Source organism: Littorina saxatilis, linkage group LG17, assembly GCF_037325665.1.
Source record: "Littorina saxatilis isolate snail1 linkage group LG17, US_GU_Lsax_2.0, whole genome shotgun sequence".
In the NCBI taxonomy this organism is placed as follows: domain Eukaryota; kingdom Metazoa; phylum Mollusca; class Gastropoda; order Littorinimorpha; family Littorinidae; genus Littorina; species Littorina saxatilis.
In genome coordinates, this window is record NC_090261.1 from 38,457,336 (window position 1) to 38,474,424 (window position 17,089).

General features: G+C 42.1%; 1 protein-coding gene across 1 annotated transcript in view; it reads left to right on the top strand.

Moving 5' to 3' along the window:
- The window catches only part of LOC138952215 (B-cell lymphoma/leukemia 11A-like), a 35,030-nt gene extending 21,617 nt beyond the window's left edge, over positions 1-13,413 (top strand). Inside the window, exon 2 of the mRNA XM_070323819.1 lies at positions 1,297-13,413. Within this exon, the coding sequence (XP_070179920.1) occupies positions 1,297-3,716 (2,420 nt within the window). The 3' untranslated portion in view covers positions 3,717-13,413. The remainder of the gene's footprint in view (positions 1-1,296) is intronic.
- Positions 13,414-17,089: the final 3,676 nt, after the last annotated feature.

Sequence of the window (17,089 nt, forward strand, 5' to 3'; positions counted from 1 at the left end):
GTGGCAGTGTCACGTCTTGGGAAATTATTAGCTTGTTTCATTCAAAGGAATCACGCCGCAACGACCATTTTTGGTTTCCGAATGACGGAGGTAAACGATGTCTGGAATGGAAGAAAGTGTATCAGATTTCACATACACAATTCAAGCGCTGGTGGCAATGCGTAATAAAACTTACCAGTAATTCGCTCAGTAAAATAAAAGTTAGATCAATACAGAACTGAGAAGACAGCGAAGAAGTCATTACATGACGTGGAGAGCGCACCATCAAGAAACAAATACGATATCTTTGAACTAGATTTTCTAAAGTTCAAACGCACTAGGTAAATGCATTATAGCTTCAGAAGCCGTTATGGAATCATCATACGGGAAAGTTTCTTACCTCGGGTTATTGAAGTATCGTCTGACCACACCCATATACTTCTCCCTGGTAAACTTACACCAGCTAACGATGGCATAATGGCCTGCTCTTTTTTTCTGTTTTTCGTTTTGCCCCGTTTTTGTCGTGATTAACTAATTGAGGGTGATAAATACTGAGTGTTTTTATCCCGTTGTTTGTGGCAAATATAAGCATGGCCAAAAAGTTTTCTTGGCTTCCCTTTACACCATGCAGGTGTTGATGCGTTCTTACAGCTGCGCTATCAAGGACGCTGATAACAGGCAGGGGATGCTTGTTTGTCAGTGTCTTGCGCCACCAAGCCATCTAACCATGCAACCACTCACCCCCCACACCCCTCACCCACACACCCAACCCCCCCCCCTCTCCGCTTCCCAAATTATGCTTAATCTACCTCAAATAGAAACTGCGCTAATCCTAATGCTAATTTTAGTGTGAGTAATCATTGGAGATGAAACGTGAATTGCGGCATACCAGTCTTATTGGATCCAGCCAATTAGGCGCAAAAACATTATCAAAGACGAAATGCGAAGTGCTGTATACCATTCTTCTGAAAACTGAACATGAGATGAGCAAAATATAGTTGCGTTGCTATATTTGTGACTTTAATGTGTTGTTGGTTGTTGTTGGGTTTTTTTTCTTCTCAGTGTCTACTTTGTTTCTCTATGTAGAGTATGCTGTGGTAGATTGGTATAGCCAAGCGTATGCTGTCTCCAAACAACAATGACGATTTCCCTCGCACTTTGCCTGTTCGGTTTGGAATGATGGTTCTTACTTCGGTTGAGATGGTTCTTTAAAGTGTTTCTATGCCTGAAAAAAAACCTGTCATGTGTTTGCCTGTATGACGTAGGTGGGGTATGTTGAAGCATTCAAAACCAGCCTGTTTCCCTTATGTGTTTCAGAACCGTCCAAATTTGTGTGCGAGGCGTGCCGGACGACATTGAGCTCAGCATGGGCCCTGCTGCAGCACGCGCAGAAGGAGCATGGCATGAAGATCTACAACGTGGGCGCCAGCACTCCCACTCCGCCCACCAGTCACCATCAGCAGCCCAGCCCCCAGCCCCAGCCAGCTCACCAGCGCTCCCACTCCCACGCCCATCCACCCAGCAGGCACACCCCGGACATGTCCACCCCGTCACCCCGTCCTAGCACAGAGCATCGAACTCCCCCGTCTTCGGTAGGGAGCGGTCCAGGATCTCCTTTCCCGGCCACCCCCATCAACCCCTTCACCCCTTTCCGCATGCCTTTGGACGGCCGAATGCCTACGGGGCCTTATCCCAGACATCACGAGCTGCAGCTGCCTCTGGACTTCTTAGAGCACTACAGAGGCCTGCGTCCTACCCACTTGGGTGGCAACCCGGGGGTTGGGGTGGCCATCCCTACCAGCTTGGAGCAGCACTTTGCTGCTCACGCCGCCTTTGACCGTTCCCGCCCTATGTCCACGCTGGAGTCGCAGATCTATTCGCAGCGCCTGAAGCAGCTTGCCAACACCACCCTGCCGCCAGGTCTCATCTCCCCTCTTTCCTCAGCCCCCTTCACCCCTCCCGTCCTTACGCCACTGCAGCCTAACGCCCGTGAGCCGCGAGGAGGGAGGGACAGCGTTGGCAGCGGCAAGGAGAGCACGGGCAGCCATGATCACAGCAGGGAGCGGGAGGAGAAGGAGAAGGGGAGCCGGCAGGAGCAGCAGTCCCCGGCCCTAAGATCATCCTCATCGTTGTCCTCAACATTGCCCAGCAAGTTAAAGTCGTGCGAGTTCTGCGGCAAGATGTTCCGCTTCCAGAGCAACCTGATCGTGCATCGGCGCTCCCACACGGGCGAGAAGCCCTTCAAGTGCCCGCTGTGCCCCCACGCCTGCACGCAGCAGAGCAAGCTGAAGCGGCACATGAAGACCCACTCTTCACACCCCGGCCCTCGCAACGCCTCGCTCACCTCCAACACCGCGTCATCTGATGGCAGCGTCCGCTCCACCAGCAGCACGCCTGACTCAACGCGCAACAACGATGACGACGATGATGACGACGATCTGGATGACGATGATGACGATGAGGAGGAAGAGGACATGGAGGGAGACTTCACTGACGGAGATTACGAAAGCGGCGCGGAGAGCAACGATGAGAGCTCTGTGAAGGACGAACTGGAGGGACAAGGGAGAGACGGTCGCAGCCACAGCCAGGCGGGGTCCCCAGACAACGAGCGTGTCCCTACCCCCACCAAGCGCAGCCACTCTGCCAGCCTGATCAGTGAGGTGATGAAGAACAGCGGCCTCAACTGTATCCAGCCCTACAACGACGCCTTCCAGGCTGCTCTGGCCGAGAAGTACCACAAGGAGAAAGGCCATGACCTGACCAGCAAGGAGAACGGCGAGGATGAGAACGAGCGTAGCCCCAAGCGATCAGGCAGCGGGCTTTACCTGGGGAAGACCGACCTGCTGGGAAACAAGTCCATCAAGCGAGAGCCTGGTGAAATGGGGGTGTTGGAAGGGGTACCCGCAGCCAGCTTCTTCAGGCCGGGCTTTGGCCGATGGCTGCAACCTGATGGACCTTACGGTCTGCGTCCATCCTTCCCTGGCTTTCCTCCCCCGTTTGCCATCGCGGCGGACTTTAGCCGAGAGAACCCGCACAATGGGTTCAGCCCCAGCAGCCTGCCCGTCAGCGACAGTGCCTTAAAGGTGCCGGCCAGCATGTCTGGCCTCACGTCCATCTCCAAGCCCGGACCCAGCTCCGCCTCTCTGCTCACCGCCAGCAACGGGGGCTCTGTCCTGCCCCGCAAGGAGAGCCGCCGCAACGACACCTGCGAGTTCTGTGGCAAGATCTTCAAGAACTGCAGCAACCTGACGGTGCACAGGCGCTCACACACGGGCGAGAAACCCTACAAGTGCGAGCTGTGCAACTACGCCTGCGCCCAGTCCTCCAAGCTGACCCGCCACATGAAGACCCACGGCCGGCTCGGCAAGGACGTCTTCAAGTGCAAGTTCTGCGCCATGCCTTTCTCCGTGCCCAGCACGCTGGAGAAGCACATGCGAAAGTGCGTGGAGAGCCGCAACGCCCGCATCCTGGCCGAGCAGGTGGGTGGGCAAGTGAATATGCTGGATTCCTCCTCCCTGCCTTGTATGATGGACCAGGAGAACTCCAACAACAGCTCCTCACCCCCCAGCCTGTCCAACCCCACCCCGGGTGGAGGGGAGGAGCCCATGTCTCTGGCTCTAGACAAGCGTTCCCCCAGTCCTCACGAAGCTCAGGCTCTGCCGATGGCGCTGACCGTGGACAAGAGCCCCATGAACACTCCGGACTCTCTCCTTGCCCTGCGCTCGCAGATACAGTGATGGCAAAGACCGTACCGTGAGCCTTCTCTCTGCCTGATCAAAGGAGCAGGATTCATTGCAGCGTGGGAGATAAGATTCGTTGCAGCATGGAAACTTTTCCCGAACTGAGCCAGCCTCAAAGCGCTGGTAACTCATGTTTGTGCCATTGATTTGATTCAGCCAAACCCAGATCTGAATTGTACTTTTCTTGAGTGACTCCGACTGGAACACCTTACAAGTTGCTATACTGAGGAAACACTCACAGTGCCATATGACAGAAGTGAAATAAATCTCTATATACTTCAATAACATGTAAATGAAACCGAAAATACGCAAAAAACAGGTTGTGGTTACTCTTCTTTTTATATTCAGATTTGTGAATCGAGAGAAAAAAGATGGAGGTGAACAAGCAAACGTTGTGCTCACGACATAATTCATAACACTAATTTATGATGTGAAAATATAATTGATATCAATACCTTCAATGCAAAGACAATGTGTCAGACTTCATTGGACGTTCTTTTGGCCAGACCTGTGGTGTATAGACTCGCAGCAAACGGCTGGTACAAATATATGCAGTGCCCTTATGTAACTCAAGCTTCCTTGTCCTGTTAGAGACACGACACACGTTTTGCTTTTGCTTTTCTTTTGGGCAGTTTCTCCCCCGTTTTGAGAAGTCTTCGTACGTCATGGAAAAGGATTCATATATATATATATATATTCAACTTAGTGTGCCATATTCAGCCATATCTCTTGGGGAATCGAGGTTCAGCTCTTGAGACAAAATGTACATAGATTTGTTAAAAACGTAGTGGACTTTATTTCTCGTCGATTCTCCCTTGGCCATACTACCCTCCCTGTTGTGTGAAAACATATGAGAGAACCCTTTCAGCAGGGGATTTAAACAATAGAAGGCGTACTTTTTGCAGAGACTTCTTGAGAGTCCTCAACATAAAAACAATAACCGACATTACCTGCATTCTTGAACTACGTCTTAAAAGAGAAAACCGTTGTTCTGCATCGTAAGAGTCGTTCGACCGTTAAGCAGCTCGTCAGTTTGTGTACTTTTGTTTCAAACAATTCTAAGGGCATCCCGAAGATGTCCAACCTCTGCAACGAATCGAAATATACTGTACAGGTACACGTGTGAGAGGAGTTTGATATTCTTAGTTTATGACATGTTGAGAGTGTTTTTTGTCGTGGTATGTTTTTGTTTTTGAACGCAAAACAGTTCTTGCTCAGAGGTTTTCACTAATTTCCAGATGCGGTTGAAAATTACTAATATTAGATGCAAGTCCAGTATAAATTAATGTTCTAAGAAGGAAATGTATGCCTCTCTGGGTTTTTTTTCTCTCCTGGAATCTGTGTTATCGGAAGAAAAATATTCTGTAAGCAGTTGTGTGTCTTTGTACATAAACAAGTGTTGGTTTGTTTGTTTGTTCTGTGTGTACAAAGCTACTCTGATAATACTCAGATATTTCTGTGTGGCTGCCTACCCCTCAAGGCAAAGTGTGAGTGTGTGTGGAGTGAATTAACGCTAACCGGTTGAACAGTTCTTGTTCCTGTTTTTTGCTGTTGTCTTTTTGGAGTAGTCTTATCTAGACTTGTGTCACTCCTTCAGGTTTTAGCGTTGAAGAGAACATCTTGTGTGGCTTGTTGCTGGTAGTACGTGGTTTGCACTGTATTGATTTTTTTTTAAACCACTGTTCTGTTTTACCGGCCTGGTTTTTCGATGCTTCTGTATACAACATTTACGCGGCGGAGTATGGGCTTTAGAATATGAAGAAGGAGAGTTGCATTACGAGAGGAAGGGAAGATCATCTACTAAGTTTTACCGGTGAAGAGAGAAAATGGCAGAAACTCCATATTATTTTGCTCATCCGTCATTCTTGTGGGCAGTAGTTTTGCATGATTATTTTTTTTCTCTTTTTGACAGAGTGTTCATATTTAACTCAGATACTAGAGACACATTATTATTTTTTATTTTTTTTACACATTATTATAGACAGTTTTGACAGTTAACTCAGCGGATGCATGTATCAAGAATTGAAAACGCACAGGTATTACTTTTGTAGTAATGATAGAATCTTGTAGCTCACCTTTTTTTGCTTGTTTGTTTCCGATGTTCCTCGATTGAACCGTTGTTTTCCAAAGCCATGGCAAGCCTAATAATTATTACTTTTTTTCTTTTTTGAACTTTAACAGACCAACGAAGGAGGGCAAGACAGGCTTGGTGTGAATAGAAAAAGTCTTGTTTTCATGTTAGTTAATTTTCATGTTAGTTAATTTTGCAAGTCGTTGTTGCATGTTGTATTTTTATTGCGATTTCTAAATAAAACCAACAACTTAATTTTACAAGTGAAGCGCAGACAGAAAAAATAAGGAGAAATGTTTCAGGTTTGGGAACATGAATTGTGTACCCAAGACACACACGCTTACCGCGTAGCAATAATCCACACTACATATACTTCATACACACACACACACACACACACACACACACACACACACACCTGCAAAAATATATCAGTTTGTACCCGTGCATTCTTCTACACGGTGCCATGGACAAAAACGTTGCTAGGAGGGCTGTTTGGAAAATGTATTATACGATGAAGTTTATTACATTTGTTTTGTATTGTACGTAACTTTGGTGCTCATGTAACTTTTCTAAGAATTTTAGAGACGGCTTGTGTTGAACGTACACTGAATTCTAGTGCCATAGTGCCTCACACTTTTCGTTATCGGCTATAACCATATTGTATGTATAAGGCAACAAATTTTTATATGAGATTTCATGTTCAAGTGTCTTGTCCTATCCATGATGTATCATATACCCCTTGCCCCCACCCCCACCCCCCACCCCCCAAAAAAAATAGTTCCCCTTTTTCTTTGTTCATGGTTTCCTTCAAAGATACGTGTGTGAGTTGTAAATACATTTTGTTGTTGTTGTTTTCTTTCATCTATAGATATCTGATGTGTTCTTTTAATGTCTCAAAATCTGCCTAATTGTGAATCATTTCACGTGTCAATTTTATCATTTGTTTGCCATAAAAACGTTTTGCTTCCTAAACGTGTAAAGCTCTTATTTGGGATTTGTTTATTCTACATTGATAGTTATAAACGTTGAAATGACGTGCCATTCGATTGTTATAATCACGCAGACTATATACTAAATTGACAGTACGTTGATACAGTTTAATTTTTTATGTTTGTTTTACAAGTATACTAAAACAGACTAAAAGCATGCTGCGTTAATACGGAATCTCCACTTAGGTTTTAATTACTGCTTGTTTAACCATTTTCATTCCATTGTTCTTTTGCGCTTTGAGCATCCGGCTTAAGAAGTATTTTGTTACATTTGCGTTGAATGAGGTTTTTTTTCCCCCAAAGTATCTGGGCAAAACAGTTTCAGTCGTCTCAAGAAGAAAATATTTATGCTTTTTGGCTTAAGAGTTCAAATTGTATTGGAGAGTGTAGCAAAACAATATTTTAAATGACACTAACGGATGGGTGTAATGCATCAGGAGAGGAGAAATATAACTGATTAATCCCTGTCATTCAGGGTGGTAACTGAAATTTAGGTTAAATTACAATCGGTTGTTTATAATTGAAGACAAAAAGTCTGATTGACACGGGCTTTCATTCAAAACCTGCAAAATTTTCTAATTCTTGGTTTATCCTTTTGCTTTTGTATTCATTCGTGCAAATGTGTACAGGCAAAAGGTCGGGGATGACAGCATTTCGTTTGACAGGTACTGTTGCAAAAACACGACACCCCCTCTTCCCAACCCCCCCCCCCCTTCCCCCATCCCCGCCTTAAAAAGTTGCCATCAAATGTCGAATCAAGTCGTTCACAATCTCGAGAGCTGTCACGGTTGTAAAGAGTGCCCGTGTGCCATAATAACAATTCTACTAGCACTCGCAGTATTTTCTTACATCACATGTGGGCCAATAATAAAGCTGGTATAAGCTTCCTCCTCCTCCGCCACCTCCCCTATTTGAATTCAGCTGCCATTCAGACTGCGCCATATATATATTTTACAGCCTTTTTACCCACGTTCTGTGCGAGTAGACAAATATAGGTGTATGATGAAGATTTACTCATGTCTGTTGATTGTTTTACTGATAAAATGTGTTCCTTGGTACACCCCTATAACATGCCGAACCCACGTTGAGAATCGTTTAGATTTATCTTTGTTGCTGCTTTACTTTCCCTCCTTATAAGTTTTCTAGCAAGAGACTGATTTTCTCGTGGAAGCAGTTACTAGAGTGTTAAAAAAATGTATTCTTTTGTTCCACTTTTCGTAATTTGTTCAAGGACGTTTATTTTAAAATTGATGTGTAATATCGAAATCGTCCAGGCAGCATTCACGAAGCGAACACAACACTTTTGACAAAACCCAGTATGCAAAAATGTCAAAATTAATGTTTTTAGCACTGGTTTTTGTTTTCACCGGTTATTTTTCTCTTTTTTTTCCAGTGATAAAGTGCCAAATTTCACAATACAAAAGTTGCAATAACGCGAGAGAGAAAAAAGAACAGCAACAAACAAACAGAAAAATGAATCTTTTTCCGCATCTGTACTTTGTCAAAAGTGATGTGTGCGTTTTGTGCGGTGGTTGTGTACAGTAATAAACACATCTTAGATCTCTCTGAGCCATTTCTCTAGACATCGCACATTGTATGCTGTCGTATACAAATTGACTTATCATAATTATTCATAATTGTTTTCACTTCTTGCATGGAGCAAAATACCATCCTTCCAGTTCTGTGCGATTTCTGTTTGAAATGGCGTGGATACGCCTGTGTGGCATTTTATGTTGTTCAGTGTAAAACATTTATGAAGTTGTAAAGAAAACATAAGGGGGTATTTGGAACATAAAAAAGAAGAACTGTTGGCCCTGGACTATGCTGAAACTGGTCTTGTAAATGTGATACTACCACTTAAAGGATAACAAAAATGATATTACACAACTGAAGTGTTCAATGATTGGTGGGTTCATGTAAACCTTTTGTTCTCTTTCTCTCTCTCTAATAACTCTATGTGGCAGCGGACTGTGAAAATAAACATTTGCAGATACAGGCGATATATTCCAATATTACCTAAGCGGCATAATGTTAGTGGGTTGAAATATATCACACAGCCGAAGATATAATACCAACAATTGTGACTTATATCCGTGTTTGGGACTTCCATGTCTTTCTTATGCAACATTTTCAACAGACAGAGTTGAGAGGGAAATACACAAGTCAAGCGGATTACAAGAATTTTCGTTCTGAAGGCGTTTTTTTTAGAATTTTCTTGTTTAATAAGGAGATCAAAAATACAAGAGGAGTTGTTTTTCAAAGAGTTACACCATGGAATGTTATATCTTGTTATGTGAAACACTGACTTATGGCTGTTTATTAAACGTACAGTTTCTGTTTCACAGCAAAAACTATACCTACAGACTGGAGAAATGAAACACCACAATTTTCAAAACCTTTTTTGTATGCAATTCTTAGTCGTTACTCCGGGTTGGTTTAAAAGTACTGGCCACGGAAACGCATAATGCTAACAAAACTACAACATCTCCACCATTTTGGGGAGGTAAAGAAGAGAGAGACGGGGGGGGGGGGGGGTTCGGGGCGAAAACTGAATAACACCATCATTTACACGAGGGCTGTGTTCTATCATGTGTGCATAAAAGGCAGCTAAAGGGGTTCTTTAGAAGTACAAAGGAGCTGTTTCCCCCAACAGTTTTTTTTCTTGCCTCAGTTGTCTGCATACAGCTCTTATGTATGAGTTATACGTATCTGCATCTTTATATTATTGTTTCATTCTGTTGGCGGTCATGGACAATATGTTGCTGCTCTAGGCGAAGGAGACTGACAACAGAACTTGTTTTTTTTTTATTTGTTTTTTTAATTCTTGATTTATATTGACGTATATATTACATACAATTTGCAAAAAATACACACAAAAAGGTCGACGAGAATGACCTTTTTATGTAGTTGTCAAAGTGCAATATTGTATTTATTGCATAGTATTTCCTGGCTGTCGTGCGATGCATGTCCAGTGGGGAAAGAACATTGAGGGCAGGAGTGCGCTGCAGAAGCTCTCCTTGACTGAGTCTTTTGACGTGAAACTTTGGTGCCATATCCAGTTTGAAATGTTGAACGTAACACTTTCCACGCACATCTATAATAATGAATAATAATCACGCTTGAATGGAAGGTCTGTGAATATGTTTTGCTTGCTTGCATCATGCAGATGATATTTTTTAATTCATCATGTTAAGTTGGTTTTGCTTTTTCCTTCTTTTTATTTTACTGTAAGAAATGCACGATCGAAGTATATCTTAAGAGATGGAGAAACGTTACGAGTTCCTTTTGTTTACCCCAATAATAATTCTCACCTGTTTGTATATATCCTAGGGTGATAATCTTGAAGCATAAAAAGCGCCCAACAAAAACCTAAAATAATGCAACGCTTCAGTACTCTTGTGAAAGTTGTGTAGGGCTGATAACGACTGATATCGTACTGATGAAAAGCGGTGAATTATCAATCAATCAATCAATCAATATGAGGCTTATATCGCGCGTATTCCGTGGGTACAGTTCTAAGCGCAGGGATTTATTTTTTTATTTTATTTTTTTTATTTGATGCAATTTATATCGCGCACATATTCAAGGCGCAGGGATTTATTTTCCTGTTTCCCACAAACAAATTCTATCGAAATGTTATTCGGGAGCGGTAACAGACAAGGGAGGTTACAACACCTGATTTTAACGTGTCTGTTACGCCTTGAGAGATTGATCTACAACGGAATTACAGTCTATAAGGTGAACTTTGTTAGTCCTGGGTTTACTTGCTTTTAGAATATGTACATGGGTAAAATTATTGGGAGATTGAAAACAAAGAGCCTGCTGCTATGCTAACTTCTTTTTTCCTTTCCCCAGAACTAGTGTCTATTTGGGACATGACGTGGTTATATGCTAGGATAAGAGCCTGCGAATTTAGGGTTCTCACCGGAGTTTTGAAGAGTTAATGATCGAAAATGCTTACATCCAAATTGTGAAAATAGGGTCACTTCTGCTACCAGGACAGGGTTTGGACATAACGTGCTCGCGTTAGCGGACAATATATTGGTACAAGCAGTTGATGAGAAGATGCCTTACGTGCACTTTCTTGGGGGAAATGAGATAGAATTGCTTGGGATTGAGTATTCAGATATATCATGAAGTCATTTTAGTTGTTCAAGTCAAATGTCAAAAAGCAAAGGTGAAGAAATCCAGGTACAAATGTGATGGCATGGTTTGTTTTGCACTGTGCAAACCAGGAAGAAATGAAAATAAATTTAACAACACTATCGTTTTTTCTTTTTCTTTTGTTGTTGTTGAAAATTCCCTTTTTTTGCATTAGCAAAACATTAATCATTTCTGCGTGAAATAGGTATGCAAGCAAATTATGGAGATTGAAATACGAAAAGGAAGGCACTATTTTATATTTTGAAGAGCATATATATACATATACTATATTGTTAGTACTTTGTTGTGTTAGCTCCTAACTGTGTTGGTGGTTTTATGTACTAAACAAGTGGGCAGTCGTCTCTCCCTGGGGTATACTATTTTTGCATTGCATGTTTCTTCGCTTGAAACAAATGACTTTTCTATTTTCATCCAAACGGTTTTGAACCTTTTCTCTCCATTATTATTCTGTTTTCTTCATTATTTCTATGAACATTTTGAGTGCCATACAATGATACATTTTGTATTTTCAATCATGTGTTTGAATGATATGTATAATTTGGATTATTTGGTTGCCTTGTTTATGCCCACTGCAGATTTTATTTTTTCGGTATGGTTATGAACACACACACACACACACACACACACACACACACACACACACACACACACACACACACACACACACACAGATTCATTCACTTTAATTGGCTATAATGCCATTCATGGAATTGGATGTCTCTGACAGTGCATCTTATTCATGGTTGCAAGGCTGCATTTCTTTGTTAGTACGTTATTATTTGTCATTTAGAAAGTATACAATCCGACGGTCTTTTTTTTCAAACTAGCATAATAATCCAACTGTGTTAGTGACAGTTATATTCACTACAGCAGAATACACCAGATTTTGACCAAAAAGAAGATCTTTTGGGCAGAACGTTTGAGGACATTTTGACAATTGTTATGTGGAGCGTGTCTGTAACATAATCAACCGAATATTGTTTAGTTGTTGGATTTTATATTGTCTCTTGTTGCCTTTTTTCTCTACGGGATGGCATTTAACTGACAAAATCAGATAAGGATAAATTATTAGTATTGTGCTTAGAATGTTGCATAAATGTGTTCTTGAATGAACGCAATATAAAACGTTTATCATGCACAATTTGGTACAGACTTAAACGTTTTTGGCCACACATTTAATATTTGCTTATATCTGACACAGAGGGGATAGACAAAAAGTATAAGATACGACACAGATATTATATGCCGCAGACTTTGCGTTGACTTCGGAAAGAGCACGAAACAAATACTTTATAATGTGCAAATGCGTGTTTCTGTTACCTGACAATGTTAATTAAATACACACAATTTCGATTTTCTGTCTGTGAAGAAAATATTCTTTCAACATTGTGACCACTAGCGAACGTTTCCCAAATACATTGCCCAGATGAGATTATCAAAAGTCTTGTTTATCGAACGAATTGGGTGAAGATATCACATGAAGAAAACTTGTTTTTTCCGTCATACCTAATTTTCACAAAGGAGAATGAGCTTTTTCCATGATGACAATTAAGATTTCAGTGTAATAGCCACAAGGCATTATTGCTACTCGATGTAAAGAAAGTGTTTGTTTGTTGTAATTTTGTAATTTTCTTCAAATGAATTCTTATCAGTTCTGTGGGGGGGTTCTCGCATTTTTTAAACAAAACATACTGAATTTCAAACATAACAGACATACACATGATCAGAATTGTTGTAATTTAATCACATTTATTGGTACAGGATGCCGAAATGGGTGGAAAAATGAATTACAGGTGGTTGGGAATAAATTGTTTACTTCAGTTTTACACTCGGTAGTTGGAGCTCGAATTTACACTAAAAGTTCAGTTGTTTTGCATAATTCGGTACTGACTGACGACACAGCCATTTGGTATATATATGATATATCACAGATACACTGTGGAAGATGGATTTTATTGTGTGTGGTTTTTTTTTTTTTTTTTTTTTTTTTTTTTTTTGATGATACTTTAATCATTTTTCATTTGAAGGCCGTATTTTCTGTTTACTTCCATTTTCATTGGATAAGGTCAGTGAGATTCTTTTCCGTTATGCATATTAAATGTTGCTTTTTTATATTTCAATGGCTTCTTACTTCTTTCCCACATCTTAATTGTTGTGTTGGTTTTACCTGCTATTTTTGTTTTACCTGTGACGTTTACAAAATCTCATTTTAAAATTAAATAGTTCATTTTCTGTTGTTTTACTGAATGACATCAGGCAGGATTGGTTCATAAAATTTATTGCTTTTGTCTTTTCAATTTTCCACAAACCAGTTCAGTTTGTTAGTTTTCTTCTTCAATTTCAATTTTGTTCAGTTTTGCTGTTTGTATCATGCTTCTTTGAGCTTCACGCATTTCTTCTTATGTGACTGTTATATTCTGCAGTACAAGTACTACTTGGATGACCTCAATAAAAATTTAAAAAACAACTTCAGGATTCATCTTGGTTTACTTTATAACTGTCCTCTATGGTGACGTTGTGTGTCTTTGTGAGCTTGTATCTCTGTGTCTGTGAGTCTCTCTGTGCGCATTATAGATATACCCCCACCAAAAGTTTTGACCAATTGTTTGATTAAAATAAAAGTAAAAAAACAAACACCAAAACGGGCAGAACTACTCACTACTATAAATAGCCAACTTTATTTGCAAACATTTTGGCGAGATTTGCAGAAAGAATTGGACACGTTTATCGCACACAAAATTGCCAAATTGACTCTCTCTCTCTCTCTCTCTCTCTCTCTCTCTCTCTCTCTCTCTCTCTCTCTCTCTCTCTCTCTCTCTCTCTCTCTCTCTCTCTCTCTCTCTCTCTCTCTCTCTCTCTCTCTCTCTCTCTCTCTCTCTTGTATCCTTGTAAAATAGAGTGAGTGAGTGAGTTCGCGCTCTCTCTCTCTCTCTCTCTCTCTCTCTCTCTCTCTCTCTCTCTCTCTCTCTCTCTCTCTCTCCACACACACACAAATACACATACTCATAAACGCTTACACACGAATGTTAATGTTCAATTGAGGTCTAACGAATGACGTCTCACAACGTGCGTGGTCGTCCTTGGCATCACGTGCTCCACATAAATCGGCCGGAAACGAAGCAATTGGGAAACCTGGATAGAAGGTTTTCTCAACGATATCAAATGATCACCTCAATGTCGGTATTTGGCGTGGAAGCTAACCACTAATAAACTTTCCAAATGTTGCACACAGATATAAACAGACCAATGGCTTCATCATTTTGACTCATCAAGGCCTTCCCGTGGACGCTGCGTAACACACACGCATACACACACACACACACACACACACACACACACACACACACACACACACACAAATGCATTGAGGGAGAGAGCGTTGAAACATGATTTTATTAAATTGGTGTTGCTAAGAGCAAAGAATTTATCATGGCAGTCCTCACACTCTCGAAGTACGTTGCTTCATGCAGCCAGAGTGAAGAACTACTTGTAGAAAGCACCTGCAAATATACATTAAAAAAAAATTTAATCACAAATCATTTCAGGCTTTTAACCTCAGCTGCCAGCTTCCTACCACTTCACAATATACATTCGCTCATGCAACAGGCTGCCCACTGGGGTGAGTGACATTTTCTACTCAACTACATTGTATGGTTCCTACTGGTGACGATAGTATTCCTCACTAATTCCAGAGACTACAACTCACACACACACACACACAAACACTCACACAAACACTCACACACACACACACACACACACACACACACACACATACTCAAAAACTCTTTGTGACACAATAGTTAGGCATTTCGTAACAGCATACTGGGCTATCACCGTCATTTTCTCATATGAATTAGACAAAAGTTTTAGCTCTACAGAGTTGTAAGCCCTTCTGGTCAAACCACTTTTAGTTTCAAAATCAAAGTCTGACAATTCAATATACTTCAGTCGAAAATGTAATGATCGAAAGCTGCCAAAAGCTGCCATTTGTGAACAGATTTTTTTACAATCACCAGCTATTCCGCAAATCAACTCATTGGTCTTTGATAGTAGGTATATTTATGTGACAGCCGATTGTGAAATAGTATCAAATCAGAGAACTTTTTACGTGGAATTTTTGTTGTACACTTCTTGTGTATTTCTTCCTCCCAGCGTCTATTCTATTTGTTACACGCTGTCAGATTGAACAAACACGTTCTTATTTAATTGACGATACTTTGAATGTGACAGCCTAAATTCATTGACCGAGACATGGTTAGCGGAACTAAACATTGGCATGACAACGAAGATTTGGACTGTTTAGGCTACTTTTAATTTCGAGACCGATAAAACTATAAGCCCAAAATCAATTGACCACACTGGCTTGCCATACTCTTCATTTTAATCAGCAGAGGCTCCAAAACCCATTGCAAACAGTTTTACGGAGGACATAGTTTTAAAAAAGACAAGACACATCTCGGGTGACGCATTTGTCACAACAGTCTTTGCCATTTGTCTTCAAGCAGAAACTCTATACAAACACTGGACATGGCGGGCAGATAATTCGACACTGTTTCTCTAAGAGTCCCGTAATAAGACGTAACGACTCGCACGACACCCAGCCGCGGCCGCGTGCAACCAGTGACAGGTTAGGGTATTTTTGCGTCAAAAGACGTGTAATTTCTTTTCCCCTGTTCCGGCAGCAAGACTTTCGCTTCATTACGTCCAGGGTTTCGAATTGGGCAGGAGCAACCCGATACGGGGTATTGTTCCTCCTGTGGGCTTTTCTAGCTTTCTGAGAGAACCTGAAGACAGTAATCTGTCAGACGAACGCAGTCAGTTCGCCACCAACTAATGATTACTTGGACTTTACTGGAGAACCTACACCTGAAGAACAGAGACAAAAGCCATCGGTGAAGAAAATGGAGGTTGGTAGAAAAATGGCGGTTGGTTGGGAGACAATGCGGGATTGGTATTAAGGTCACCTGGTATATAGGAGGTTTGCATGATGTCAGAAAGGACAGTAGTACCTCCCGTGAGAGGACATCAGTCAACCTTGCGGCAATCCAAAACTGTCCCTCCATTGCAAGTGTCCTTTCGTGATAGGTAAATCGAAAACAGTAATAGACTGCGTTCGTTTCAATGTCAAACATTGAAGAAGGAAAAACAAAACCAAGAGTGGTTGTATTTAGGAATGTTTACTAAATGACAATACAAAGCATTCACAGCTGTCACGATCGGGTGACAGAGACCAAGAAAGTGTCACTCAGTGGAGTGCCTGTTCTTGGTCGTGTATGATAGAAAGCGCCTGTGCGTGATATTGGACACAGCAGAGTTTTTGCTGACAGTGCTCCCGAGCACGGATGTTTTGAAACGCACGAGCTTCACAGTGCAGGTTTCTGCTGTCATAGGGCTGACGGTTTTTTTCGCTGACAGCGCGCACGGGATATTCAGGGATTGAGTTTCTCGTGTCTTTTTCCTGCTTGGGGAGGCAAAACTGTGTATAGCTGGACTGGTTTGGTGACAAGGTCAGTCACGTGTATTTGGCTAGGTGGTCTGTCAGAGACTCAAGGACGACACACTTGACACCCAGCGGCAGAAGGGGAAGGACCTAACACACAGTTACTAGAGTATGATGGTTTTTCACCGAGTATCATATTCGGCACTCTAGGGGAACTTCCACAAGTTATTCCTTTCCTCTGCCACGTATTTTGCTGAGGACAAGTCGTCACATTTCCTTCGTCGGCGATGGCTTTCGCATAAGGATTCGACAAGGGGTTCTGGACGTTTTGGGTCACTGTTGACGAACAGAGACTGTTCCAGGGAGGAGGCGGACTTTGCTTCCATTGAGAGTTACAATCATAGGCTTTTGAGCCTTCCTTCGTTCGTTCGTTTCGTTCGTTCGTTACGTTCCCGTAACATCGGCACGGCTGACTCTGGCGGGAACTGTTGAGGCTACGCTAACCAGGAGACCGGCTAACCAGGAGACCGGCTAACCAGCGGACCGGCTAACCAGCGAACCGGCTAACCAGCGGACCGGCTAACCAGCGAACCGACTAACCAGCATACCGGCTAAGCAGCAGCAGCAGAGATAAAGCTAAGTGCACCATGTCGTACGCACCCCGTTGACCACCGTTGTCTTTTCGTATCTATGATTTCAT